The following is a 14,005-nucleotide window of genomic DNA, read 5'->3' as shown; positions in this document are numbered from 1 at the left end:
CGGTGCTTTCCAGCCATGTGTCGCGCTCGTTCAGTGCCTCGTTCATTAGCTCATCCATGAACATGATTTCTGCCCGAGTCCCGTCGGATTGCATCGGCTGTGGGGATGAAGACCACAACTCCCATGATTCCACACTCAGTCACGCCGTCATCAAACTACGCCTTTGCCTCTTTGTTTATCACGCCCTCTAGCAGCGAAAATTACATATTGTGCCTTTAAGCAGATCTTGAGAACAACTGATCCAGTCCATCGTGCACTTCACAGTTTTACATTATCGCTTATGGGTAATGAGGTCTCGTCTCGCTGAAATCTTGCCAGTTACCTGCCGACTGCTCTTTCAGGAGTCCTACCCGTCGACGCCGCCGATATGGTGCGTGGAGTCCGATGACCCGAGCCTGACGCAAGTGCTGGAGCGGCTGGAGGACGTCAGGAGGAGCAGCACACTGGTAAGCACATTTAATAAATGATATCAGATTGAGATTCAGTTTATGGACAGTTTTACTCAATGTTAGGGGTGTATCGGTACACGTATCCTTCGGTTGGGTGCGCATGTGTACCGAACAAATACAGCGATGTTTTAACTAGGGATGCACCGAATGTTCGGCAACCGAATAAGAGAATGGTACATATCATAAATCATAGATGGACAGGTAAAATGTAAAGCTTCAGGAACAGCAGAGGAAGCAACAGAAGCAGAGAATGTACTGCTATCAACAGCATTTACATGACGATATGATCTTTAAACCCCAGAGAAGAAGCGCTTCCGCTCCGGACTCACACGGGATCCTGCGCCCACATCCACACCTCTGACACACGGACTCCGGATCTGCGCGGTAAACCGACACAGAGCTCCGGGGAGCTGACGGGAGACGCGTTCGCCGCGTGAGGAGCTTCATTCCCGCGCTGACACCCACAGAAACAGCGGCGCACCTCTTCTTCTTTTGTCCGCCTCTCTCTCCGGTTTCTCTTCTCTTAATGCACGGTGCCGACCGTATTTATGTGAATACACACCAGTGCAGGCATTTTGACACTCCATGTTTTTACCGTTTTAGGTGCGCCACCGAAGACAAATCTGCTATGCTTGTCGGTGTTCCACTCGGACCTCGCGCGCAGAAAACATCCAGTCAGAAGCGGATTGAGTTCTGTTTCGCGGATTTGAGTTTTTAATACTGTCTGTCTTTTTAATATCAAGAATGCCCCGCTCTTTTTTGTCTCATTCATTCACGTTCCTTTATTAATAACGCTAACAGTCCCACCCGCTGAGAGCTGCGCGGAAAAAGCGAAAGTAACCGGCGAAATGTTTCAAAGTATAAAACAAAGTATATGTTTCAGTCCTGTCCCTTTTTTACATACTTTTACACTTTTTCTGCTGTTCAAAAAATCTTTCTTTTCGCTATTACCACAAAGCTACGAATCGCCGGGGAGCCATAGGTTCCCGACCTCTAGTTCCAGCAAAAAACTATCGGTGCCGATTAATCGGCAAACCGATACATCGGTCGACCTCTAGTTTTGACGCGTTGTGTCGTGACCGATCTCTGTATAAACGCCTCGGCGCAATCATCTTTACTACTAGTTTAAACGCGAAATAAACATGAATGAACATCTCACGCCTCGTGTAATCGCTCAAACAGTGTTTCAGCCACGGAAAGACGGCAATAAAACCGCTTGTAAACAAAATGTCACGTAGCATTTAATTTCCCTCTGGAAGTCATCAGTGTCCACAGCTCGTTAGTGCGCGATAAATGAAGTCTAGAGAAGAGCACACTGGTCTCTAAGGTCTCTGCACACTGTGTCCGAATTTTTCGTCCGAAATTTTTCGCACGTTGAAAAATAAATACGACCTCACGTTGTGTCAATCACGTTTACACACTGCCTCCGAAACTTTCGTCCGTCATAAAAAAATTCGGACCAGGTTCGGTTTTCTGCGTTTTCGCATCCGTAGCAAGCATTTTGATAGGAAAGGATGACGAATACGAAAAAAAAAAAATGGAAAAACGCATACGAAAATTTCGGACTCAGTGTGCAAGGACCTTTAGTAATATCTTAAATATTTAATGTATGTTTAAATAAATCTGTTATAAACCAGTTATGACAGCCACTGTGTAAATTGCAATAACAAACTGCATTATGTGCAATTTACATGTTTGCGTACATTTTATTATTATTTTTTTTAAGTTGAGTATTGATTATTATATTTAAATATAAATAATAATTAAATTTAAGTTTGGGCTTTGCAACTGCGGAAAGACGGCAATAAAACCGCTTGTAAACAAAATGTCACGTAGCATTTAATTTCCCTCTGGAAGTCATCAGTGTCCACAGCTCGTTAGTGCGCGATAAATGAAGTCTAGAGAAGAGCACACTGGTCTCTAAGGTCTCTGCACACTGTGTCCGAATTTTTCGTCCGAAATTTTTCGCACGTTGAAAAATAAATACGACCTCACGTTGTGTCAATCACGTTTACACACTGCCTCCGAAACTTTCGTCCGTCATAAAAAAATTTGGACCAGGTTCGGTTTTCTGCGTTTTCGCATCCGTAGCAAGCATTTTGATAGGAAAGGATGACGAATACGAAAAAAAAAATGGAAAAACGCATACGAAAATTTCGGACTCAGTGTGCAAGGACCTTTAGTAATATCTTAAATATTTAATGTATGTTTAAATAAATCTGTTATAAACCAGTTATGACAGCCACTGTGTAAATTGCAATAACAAACTGCATTATGTGCAATTTACATGTTTGCGTACATTTTATTATTATTTTTTTTAAGTTGAGTATTGATTATTATATTTAAATATAAATAATAATTAAATTTAAGTTTGGGCTCTGCCTCTGTTGTTAATTGTAACCTTATAGTAATAGTTTAGAGCATAAACTGAGGAAGATTTTTATCCCTAAGAAAATTTATTAAATTTATTTAAAGAGAGCAATTTGTTCAGTAAACCACTGTTTAATAATAATAAAAAAAAGCAATTGTATGTTTATTTTTTTCCCGTATTTTAATTTATACAGTTCTGTTGTGCAGCATCTTATTTGACAGAAATAAAACGGCAATGTTTCGTCGCAGGTTAGTTACATTTTCATTTGATTACAATGTAAAAGATTGTTAAAGTTGTATTTATTGATTTCATTTGACACAATTTTATGATAAACTTGTGTGAAATCGTGAAACACAGAATTTAGGGAAAAATGAACTGGATTTAAATTAAAAGGTAGCTACTCGTCCGAGTTTAATTGTGAACGAACAAGATCTATTTCCATTTATTCTCAAGGTCTAACAAACATCAAAGCATTTCCTTCCCCATTAATAGTAAATGAGTATCACGAGGAATAACAGTATCGTATCATATGGTAAAGATATTGCCGTAATATCATCCAGCGCTTTCATTGCAGGATCCAGATCTTCCCTTACTTTAAGTCATATCTAACTTGTCTTCTCATTAGGAGGTTGTGTGTGACAGTAAATCAGGTAATTAGTAATCTCTTCCATTTGTGTGTGATCTCAGTGATAGCCGTGTGCTGCAGAGCAGAGCAGGTGTTGTAATCATGATGCTTTGAACAGCAGTAAATAGTAATTACCAGCCTAGCTCCACTGTAATCGAGTAGAGCGTTACACAACAAACCAAATGGTGTAATATGAGTGTGCACTACTGAGTGAGCTCAGACTGATCACGTACACTTCAGAAGCTGGGTTCTTTTAAGCTAAAGCTTTGAATTTGATCTGCTCCTGTTGTGTTCTGAGCAAGACTCGCCTCACCTGCACTGACGACTTAAACAGGTTCATAAAAAGTTATATTGACCTATTAAGATTTTGCTTACATCTACATTGTAAATATATTTTTTTGCTATTTTTATTAAATTTTTTTTCAGAAGTAAATCAATAACAATTACATTTTTAACAACATTTCAAGTGTAATTCATGAGATTTGTTGTATTTTTAATCCAGTTTTTCTTTGTAAAAGGCACAGAGTTGATCATACTGATTTCACAGTTAAGGATTCATTAGTTTGAATATACACTGAACCAAACACTCTCATAACAACTTAGTTGATAATTCAGTATGCTTTATTTTTTGATAAAACCTCCCATGTTTCGGTAGCGACCACATCACAATACAGAATTTTAACTCGCATACTTCTAAACACTACTAAAACATACTAAAATACTAAATATTTGCATAATTGTACTAAAATATTAGTATTTCCCCTAAATAAAGGATTATGTGTTCCGTTTTGTCATGATGACATGTTTCGGTAGTGACAATTTTATGGGATAACAGCCAAAAAACAAAACAAAGATGTCACCGAAACTCTGTTCTGAACAGTTGTACACGCATAAAAATTAAATGATATAGAATAACTCACAAAAAAGTGTGCTTAATTGCAGAAAAAACAATTTTATGGGATAACAGCCAAAAAAAAACAAAGATGTCACCGAAACTCCACCAAATGTTTCGCTAGTGACAATTTTAGATACTTTTGAACCTATCTCAAAGATGCTAAACAGCACATGGTTAGCTAGCACAGTTCTGAACAGTTGTACACACATAAAAATTAATATGGAATAACTCCCAAAAAAGTGTGATTAATTGCAGAAAAAAAGTGTTTGCTAGTGACGTTCCTTACAGTTACACACAGATTTTTCAGACTTTTGAACACATTTATCTAAAAATGGTGAGGCCTATCTACTATCTACCTGTAGCTATGAGAGAGACACATTAATATTTCCTGATCATAAATGTGTAGTTAATTTCAGTCTCAGCCAGTGGACTAAAACATCCATTGTTTCGGTAGTGAGTGACATGAAAATGCGGAAAGTTTCATAATTTACAAAGAAAATATAAAATAAATATTTTTTAACTATTTCATTAAATATTTTTTAAAAACAACAATGGAATAAAATGATTTCAATATTTTCACAAGTTGAAATTAAGGGGTTAGGGTTCGGGACAGCCACCTCCCAATTGAAAGTACCCAATAAACGCTGATTTTATATATATATTAAGCTTACTGATATTTTAAATATTATTGTGGGTTTCAATAGGATCTTGGTAAACATCTCAGATTTGAATACTGAAATGATTTTTAAATGCATATTAAGATAAATTTGCACCAGTTCTGTAGAATGGCCCACGAGTGAACTATGAATCTTTCTCATTCGGCACCAATCCAAATATGTGCACTTTATAACTGTTTTGCATGCTTAATGTTAAATGCATTATATAAGTCTCTTGCAGCACATTTCAGATGATTAAAAAAATGCTTAAATTACAGAAGATGTGGTAGGTTTATATTTGGCCTGCAGATTCCAGTTGACTTTTTGCTGCAGCCACTTAAACGCACACAAATAATGACGTTCCTTATAGCCGCAGTGCAAGAGTTTACAGATAAAGTGAATATTTAGTATGAATTGATGTGGTGCAGCATCAGGATGTGAGGTTTTGATATGTGCATCCTTCACGTGAGCACAAAAGACAGATAATTTCAGAAGATAACGTGTTTTGAAGTATGATTATGAAAATATGTTACACAGCATTGTTCTTTTGAATAGCATGCAAAAATATTAGGGTCCCCTGTGTTTCTGCAGGAAAACCTGGCCATCCTGGAGAAGATCCGCAAGAACCAGCGGCAGGACCACTTGAATGTAAGTGCTCACTCGGTAAGGGACTTTCCTTATGTTTCAAATAGAGGCTTTTGTCTCACAGTCCTGATTAGATGCAAGAGGTTCGGTTTGATGTCAGAGTGAATGTTGATGAAATAATGAAATTATTTATTTAAAGATAGCGATATATGTGACCCTGCAGCACAAAAGCAGTGTTAAGTCGCTGGGGTATATTTGTAGCAATAGCCAACAATACATTGTATGGGTCAAAATTATCCATTTTTCTTTTATGCCAAAAATCATTAGGATATTAAGTAAAGATCATGTTCCATGAAGATATTTTGTAAATCTCCTACTGTAAATATATCAAAACTTAATTTTTGATTAGTAATATGCATTGCTAAGAACTTAATTTGAACAACTTTAAAGATGATTTTCTCAATATTTAGATTTTTTTGCACCCTCAGATTCCAGATTTTCAAATAGTTGTGTCTCAGCCAAATATTGTCCTATCCTAACAAACCATACATCAATGGAAAGATTATTTATTCAGCTTTCAGATGATGCATAAATCTCAATTTTGAAAAATTGACCCTTATGACTGGTTTTGTGCTTTAGGGTCACGTATATCAAACATCTATTTTCTGTAAATAAGGTTGCGATGACATCTACATTTTAGAGACTAGCGAAAATTCACAATTCTCAACACCGCAGCAGAATACTAGGGTAACTCATATTAGTAAAAAACAACAAAAAAAAAGTCCTCAGAAATTATTGAAAATAATTAAACGGTCAGTAATAAAAAAATAAGTCTAAAGTATTCAGCTATTACAGAAACGGAATAATCGAATGAAAAATAAAACAGCATAGTCTTCTCTGTAAGAATTAAACTTCCTTTGTTTCTCATTAAAGCTACAAAAGTCCTTCAGTCGAGAGCAGTGAGTGATTTTCTCTCGGTCTTCTGTTGTTTAATTAACATTAAGCACACAGTCTCAGCAGGAATATTAGGCTGCTGTCACTTTAAGAGACGCACGGATCCCATTTACTGTTACACACGTATTTTCATTCTCAACTGCTTACGTTCACATAACGTTCACTTTATCTCCATTATTGTATTTTCATAATCGTTGATCGAAATCGAAACTGTATTTGGATTAATTGCACAGCTCTAAATGAAATGTTGATTGAAGTGTTCAGGCGTGCAAACTACTCGCCTTCTGGTGAACTTTGCTGTTTTGAATCTGAAATGTATAGAAATGTAAATGGCACTCACATTATTGCTTCTGTAAGACCTTGTTCACTCTAATCATGACTGCAGAGTTTTCAAAGATTAAGCCACTTCTGTCAAATGTGTCCTGTAACTGACTTTAATGTTCAGTCATTTTAACCCGGAGATGATTTTCTTTTTCCTGAAAATGCTAGTTAATGTCATTGCTTTGGACTTAAACTTGCTCACTTTGCTCAGACATGCTATAACAACTACCCAAAACATTTTGGGATCATTTTTGTACCTATTTAGGACCCCCCCCACCTTGTTATGTGTTTCTTCCTCACATCTGTGATATTGTTTAACCCTTTTCTGTGCTGAAAATCCTCTACCTAATTTAGTATTTCCAGTCAAAAATGACCAGCCTACAAAAAATTGCTTCTAAATCTCATTATGCAATATTATCACCTAATATTGGTATCAATCTTTTTGTCAGCTTGTTTTCTTTCAATTAGGACTGGTTTTGTTTATTTTTGGAACTGATTTATCGTAGGCCTCATTAATCTGAGCTTACATACATCAGTTTTTTTTTTGTGAAAAAAGCGTTATTTGTGGATAATTTTGTCAATATTAAATAAAATATGAAAAAATGTGCACTGTTTATCACACTAGCATGTTCTAATGTTTAACCAAGAAACTTGGTTTGAAAAGCTTTTATTTTGTACAAAAAAAACAAACAAAAAAAATGCTATTTGGATCAGCCTGTAACTTTAGTTTTTTACATTGATTTTTGGTGTGTTTTAAATCCAGCCCTCAGTGTGTTGATGATTTTGGTTTCCATTGACTGTTGTCACATATAGACTGTATATAAATAAAGATTTTTAAATTGCATATTTCATTCATTGAGATCCAATATATGATTTAAGTGTTCCCTTAATTTTTTGAGAAGTGTGTTTGCAGGCACAAATACATATGTGAACATGAACATGATCAACATGCTTCTGAACACTAAATATTTCTCAGTTTTCCAATCTCCCTCATTCATTTTCAGTGGATGGTCATTTTTGACCAATAGAGCCAAGATGAATAAGGCCTACAATCAGTTGGTATCAAATTTAAATACAAAACCAGTCCTGATTAAAGGAAAACTAGTTGACAAAAAGATTGAATCCCTGTGTGAACAAAGTCAGTAAATCTTAGTCCAATGCGATTGACCCGAACACAGCCTGAGGGGCATTTGAACTATTTAGTATTTTAATCTTGATTTCACTATATAAGCTAGCATGCATTAAATAACATTTGCCCATCAGCAGTAGGGTTGCAAAGGGGTGGAACATTTCCGGAAACTTTCCAAAAATCCCTGGAATATTCAAAAAAATCCTGAAAAGTTTCCAAAATTTCTGGAATATTTCCAAAATTTACTGGAAATCTTCCACCTTTTTGCAACCCTAATCAGCAGTTTGGAGATATAATTCAATAATGACAATATCATAATCAATAGCGCTTCACATTCCCCTTGAGGTAATTTCACTGAATTTCAAGATGAACTTTTCTATGTTTTATTAATAAAAATCATTTGAAAAGGTCACAAAGCTTAAATTATAAGTATCTCCCCAGACTTTCTCTCGGTTTGTCATTGATCTGAGCTGGAGTTGTGTGGATTGATTTGAGTTCACCTGTACGTTGTCTGTCTTATGTCTGACGGGGTGTGTTCTGTCGGGTCCTGTAGGGCGCCGTGTCTGGATCTGTTCAAGCGTCGGATCGCCTCATGAAGGAGCTCAGGGAGATCTACCGATCTCAGAGTTATAAAAACGGTAAAGTAGCGTGACTGTGAGCGACTGGAACGACCGGCGCGACGCTCTGATCTGATTTAGTCTCTTTTCCAGGCATCTACTCTGTGGAGCTGGTCAACGACAGCCTGTACGAGTGGCACGTGAAGCTCAGGACGTAAGTCACCCTTCCTCTGGGCTTTACATTACTGCTTAAGTATTGCTGGGCGCTCAAATGATAACCATAATTATCACGATATATTTTGCCCTCGATAGAATGATAACATGCATTTACTGTAGTAACACTGAGTGCACTGTGTTATTGTGGCAGAAATGTGAGATATGCATGTGGAATTTTATTAGATTATTCATGTAGACAAGTATTAAAGGAGTAATGGTTGTTATTAAGCTACAGCATTTGTGCTTTTGTATTTATACTGCATGTATTTTGGCTGCTGTTTTTCATACAAATACTATAGTTATAAAACAGATAGTTCCGGTGCTTGATTCTGATTGGCTGAGCCACGTTCGAAGCTGTTGTAAATTACTCTACAAAGTAACATACACCTTTGTTTACTTCTGTGTGTTGCTCGGCAACCACTTTGTTGGAACCACAACTGTTTCTGAGGAACTATCTGTTTTATAATACTGTTTTTATTTATATCATTACACTTTTTTTATTTGCTCTGTTTTATTCTGTGAAACCTTACTACGTATATGGAATAACCGTTTTATAAAAGCAATAAGCCTCCGCTTCGCATCATACCTAACAACGCCACTTAGCTGTTATAAATTCACTGTAAACCACGGCTTCACGGGGCTTATTGCTTTATTTTACCCTTGGTTAGCATGATCTAGTTGTGTGATACTGTAAATGACCAGTGGTTAATTCTAATAAAACTCAAACAGTCAGAATATTTCAATTTTACCCTATAAATATGAGGTAGTTACCGTTTTTACAGATGTTGCTGTTTTTGTTAATGAACATAAATTGACATAAATTGAAACCATATCAGCCTTTAGAAGATGCAGATACTAAGAAATCGATTTAAGGTATTTTAAGGAAAAAAGGCTGAAAAGGATTTTACTTCAGTTTACTCGTGCATATTTCGATGTAGAAAAAAATATTGTATTATAAATGTTTTGAATATTGTAGCTCAGATTTGTGAAATGTTGACCTGTTTGGCAAGTGTTAGTCATGTTCTGACAAAGAAGGAAAAGAGTTGTTTAAAACCACAATGAACTGTCTGGTCTTTCGGTCTTTCGCTCAGCAGAAGAAATCTGCCTTTAACCTTGAAAGAGATAAAGATTTGGCATTTATCATGAGAATGATCAGTATCGGCTGATATGAAGAAACGCATTGTGAAGTGTTTTTGGTGGTGTGGCCCAGCCCTGTGCTGAAGTGTAAGGCTTGGCAGAGTTTCGGGAGAGCTGAAGGTGTGTGTGTGTGTGTGTGTGTGTGTGTGTTCTTGTGCTCAGTGTGGATCCTGACAGTCCTTTACACAGCGACCTGCAAGTGCTGAAGGAAAAGGAAGGCATAGACTACATCCTCCTCAACTTCTCCTACAAAGTGAGTCCGCTGGCTCTACTGAGCACACAATTCAGCCTAAACCTGTGTTTTATTTTAAAGATATATTTGTGACCGTGCAGCACAAAAGCAATCTTAAGTCGCTGGGGTATATTTGTAGCAATAGCAAACAATACATTGTATGGGTCAAAATTACTGATTTTTCTTTTATGCCGTCAAAATTATAGATTTTTCTTTTATGCCCAAAATCATTAGGATATTAAGTAAAGATCGTGTTCCATGAAGATATTTTGTAAATTTCCTACCGTAAATATATCAAAACTTAATTTTTGATTAGTAATATGCATTGCTAAGAACTTCATTTGGACAACTTTAAAGATGATTTTCTCAATATTTAGATTTTTTTGCACCCTCAGATTCCAGATTTTCTAATAGTTGTATCTCGACCAAATATTGTCCTATCCGAACAAACCATACATCAATGGAAAGATTATTTATTCAAAAAAATTGACACTTAAGACTGGTTTTGTGGTCCAGGGTCACATACATATATACATATTTTTGTTTTCACAAGTAAAAGTAAAATGTGTTTTTTTTTTTTTTTTTTTGAGTCGGCAAGATTTGTGGACAACTGTATTTTTACCTTACAATAATTGTTCAACTTAATTATTATATGTATGAATACTTATCACTTTTGGAAAGGATTTTAACCAAGTAAATCCAAATCTAGTCTTAAGATTTTTAGGGGAAATCTTATTTAGTTGTTTTTAATGTTAATAGTTTTTATAATTTTTTTAATAACTAAACCTGGCTCTCCTCATGAACAGCTTTAGAAGCTGGCATGGCATTATGATGAAAAAACAAAACAACAATCTATATGTACGTTTGTTTGCCGTAATAGCGAATCTGTTCTCGTCTGTCTGCAGGATAATTTCCCCTTTGATCCTCCGTTTGTTCGTGTGGTTTCTCCTGTCCTGTCTGGAGGGTAAGATCACTTCTCAGGCTTTTTTTCTGTGTTGTTGTTAGCTGTGTTCCTTACGTTAGGGGTACTATGTTGATAACACTGTCTATGAAGCCCGTGTTTATAATACATTATAAGAGTATTCTTAAGGCATTATAATGAATGCATAATGCATTATAAAAAACCTTATGTTGTTTCATCTCATGATTAATTGTAACAATAGTTTTCATGCATTATAATATTTACTTGTTTGTTTTTATAGCTTTTAAGAGTATGATGATTTATAACACGCAATGAACACAATGCATCCACTTAACTCACAATAGATTATATTTCCCATAGTTATAATGGATTATGAGTCTCATATCTTGCCATTGTTGACTCGTTACTTTACTTAAAGCAGACAAACACCACTTAATAACAACAACAATAATAATAACAATAATATTTTTTCTTAAACAGCTGTAAGATCAGATATCTGATCAGATGAAAGTGTAATATGGCACATTTGATTTTAACTATATTTATTGTAATACCATTAAGATACTGTACAGATCTTAAATAAATAATGTCGAGATATGAGACTTATAACCCATTATAAATTAAGAGGATTTAACGTGGTGTTTATTGCATGTTATAAATAATCACACTCATAAAAGTTATAACCACAAATACGTTTTAGAGTGTATTGTAATTGTTGTTAAGATTATTTACATATTATAAGTTTCTTTTATAATGAATTATGCATTCATTAGAATACCTTTATAATGCGTTATAAAATAAGCTTCATAGAAAGTGTTACCAGACTTTATAAATGTGCATGCAGAAGCGTTTATTCGTACTAATGCATAACTCTTCACATTCATTCATTCATTATATATCTGTTACACATGCAGTGTACTAGCTGAACTATTAAGCAGCGTTGGACTGGAGTTTGTATTATTCAGCTCTTTATGCAGAACATAAAGGAAACCCGGTTGACCGGTGGTTGTGTTATTTCAGGTATGTTCTTGGCGGAGGAGCTCTGTGTATGGAGCTGCTCACTAAACAGGTGCGTTTGCTTTAACTTCCTCCTGGACTAAAAACGCCTCAACTTAACTAAACCAGTCACATCATGGATTTATTTGTTTATGCATGCATTTGTCCCCTTATAATGTTAGGCAAGGATTTAAGATGTTAAATGTCCGATGTTTTCAAATTGCATCAAACTCCTGAATTTAAAAAGGTCAGAGAAAATGTTCTCACTCCTGAGACGAGCTCTTATGACTGTGCTGATACACAGCTGCTGTCAGACAGGTGTGTGTGTGTGTGTTTACTGACTGATGTGTGTGTGTTTGCTCTCAGGGCTGGAGCAGTGCCTACTCCATAGAGTCTGTCATCATGCAGATAAATGCCACTTTAGTCAAAGGAAAAGCAAGAGTGCAGTTCGGAGCCAATAAGGTGAACGCTATGCATTTGATTATATATTTGAAATGTAACTTTAATTGCACAACAGAAACAGAATACTGTGTTATGACACACTCGTACTAACTGTTTTGCGTTTGTCTGTGCTGTTCTCAGAATCAGTACAGTCTTGCCAGAGCGCAGCAGTCATATAAATCGCTGGTGCAGATCCATGAAAAGAATGGTAAGATCTTCACAGTTGACGAATGAAATTAACATTCATATCTGGAAATGGAAAACACATCATGTTTAGATATTTCCATTTCAGTATCGTAAAAAAAAAAAGTTTGCCTGAGATCATCTGATTTAACCAATAAGGCATTATTACAGAAGAGGGATTTGTGAGTTTTAAAGAGCATGGAATGATCAGTTTGATTTCCTACGGATTAATGACAAGCCTTTAGTTCATGATACGTTATAAAAAAATATTCTTAACCCTCATAATGCATTCGGCTCTGTTTTGACCTGGAAGAGATGCTTAAAAATGCCTAACAAATGCATAGGTTTTATTAAAGGAATGAAACTTTGCAAGTGCTTTAAATGCACAATATACAGATTTTTTTACTATTATTATTTTTGTTTTTAAGTTACATGTTTCGTGTTCTGGTAAATTTTTGACCCGGGTATGTATGAGCACCATTAGGTGTCAAAAATACTTTTTCTTTAAATGATCTATGAAGTTATATTAGTGTCAAAAACTTTTCTAAAACTTTTGGATTGAATTTTGTTGATGAACATGAATATGTTGCCTGTTGACAAACCATTAGAGCATTAAAAACTGATCACTTTTTTCATCCGAAAGTGAAAGCGTGCAGGTTTCATGAATTTTTGAGCAATCATGAGCAAAAATTCAAAGGAATTTAATTCAGTTCCATTCATTTTAATGGAGTTAATATTGACTATATCAGATTATATGTTCTTATAATTTTCAGTTTTATTATTATATATTCAAATAAAATTTCCTATCAAATTTGAAAAAAAAAAAATCTCTTTATCTGTCTGTCTATCGTCTGTCTGTCTATATATATATATATGTCTATCTGTCTGTCTGTCTGTCTGTGTCTGTCTACTGTCTGTCTGTCTACTGTCTATCTGTCTGCCTGTCTATCTGTGTCTGTCTTCTGTCTATCTGTCTGTCTGTCTATCTGTCTGTCTACTGTATATCTGTCTGTCTGTCTGTCTATTGTCTGTCTGTCTGTCTGTCTACTGTATATCTATCTATCTGTCTGTCTGTCTGTCTACTGTATATCTGTCTGTCTGTCTGTCTGTCTGTCTACTGTCTGTCTGTCTGTCTGTCTGTCTTATATCTGTCTATCTGTCTGCCTGTCTATCTGTCTGTCTGTCTGTCTACTGTCTATCTGTCTGCCTGTCTATCTGTCTGTCTGTCTGTCTACTGTCTATCTGTCTGTCTACTATCTATCTGTCTGTCTACTATCTGTGTGTCTGTTTACTATCTATCTGTCTGTCTGTCTACTATCTATCTGTCTGTCTACTA

At 35.7% G+C, this 14,005-nt stretch overlaps 1 protein-coding gene across 1 annotated transcript in view; it reads left to right on the top strand.

Moving 5' to 3' along the window:
• The first annotated feature begins 236 nt into the window (after positions 1-236).
• Positions 237-14,005, top strand: part of LOC107711346 (ubiquitin-conjugating enzyme E2 Q2-like) — a 15,829-nt gene continuing 2,060 nt past the window's right edge. The window contains exons 1-9 of the mRNA XM_016516331.1: positions 237-446; positions 5,588-5,644; positions 8,539-8,623; positions 8,696-8,756; positions 10,058-10,148; positions 11,033-11,091; positions 12,070-12,118; positions 12,412-12,507; positions 12,628-12,694. Coding sequence (XP_016371817.1) covers positions 288-446; positions 5,588-5,644; positions 8,539-8,623; positions 8,696-8,756; positions 10,058-10,148; positions 11,033-11,091; positions 12,070-12,118; positions 12,412-12,507; positions 12,628-12,694 — 724 coding nt within the window. The 5' untranslated portion in view covers positions 237-287. The remainder of the gene's footprint in view (positions 447-5,587; positions 5,645-8,538; positions 8,624-8,695; positions 8,757-10,057; positions 10,149-11,032; positions 11,092-12,069; positions 12,119-12,411; positions 12,508-12,627; positions 12,695-14,005) is intronic.

Source organism: Sinocyclocheilus rhinocerous, unplaced genomic scaffold (genome assembly GCF_001515625.1).
Source record: "Sinocyclocheilus rhinocerous isolate Xijiao unplaced genomic scaffold, SAMN03320098_v1.1 scaffold1499, whole genome shotgun sequence".
NCBI classification, from domain to species: domain Eukaryota; kingdom Metazoa; phylum Chordata; class Actinopteri; order Cypriniformes; family Cyprinidae; genus Sinocyclocheilus; species Sinocyclocheilus rhinocerous.
The sequence above is the reverse complement of the archived record's forward strand: the minus strand, read 5'-3'. Positions and strand labels throughout refer to the sequence as shown.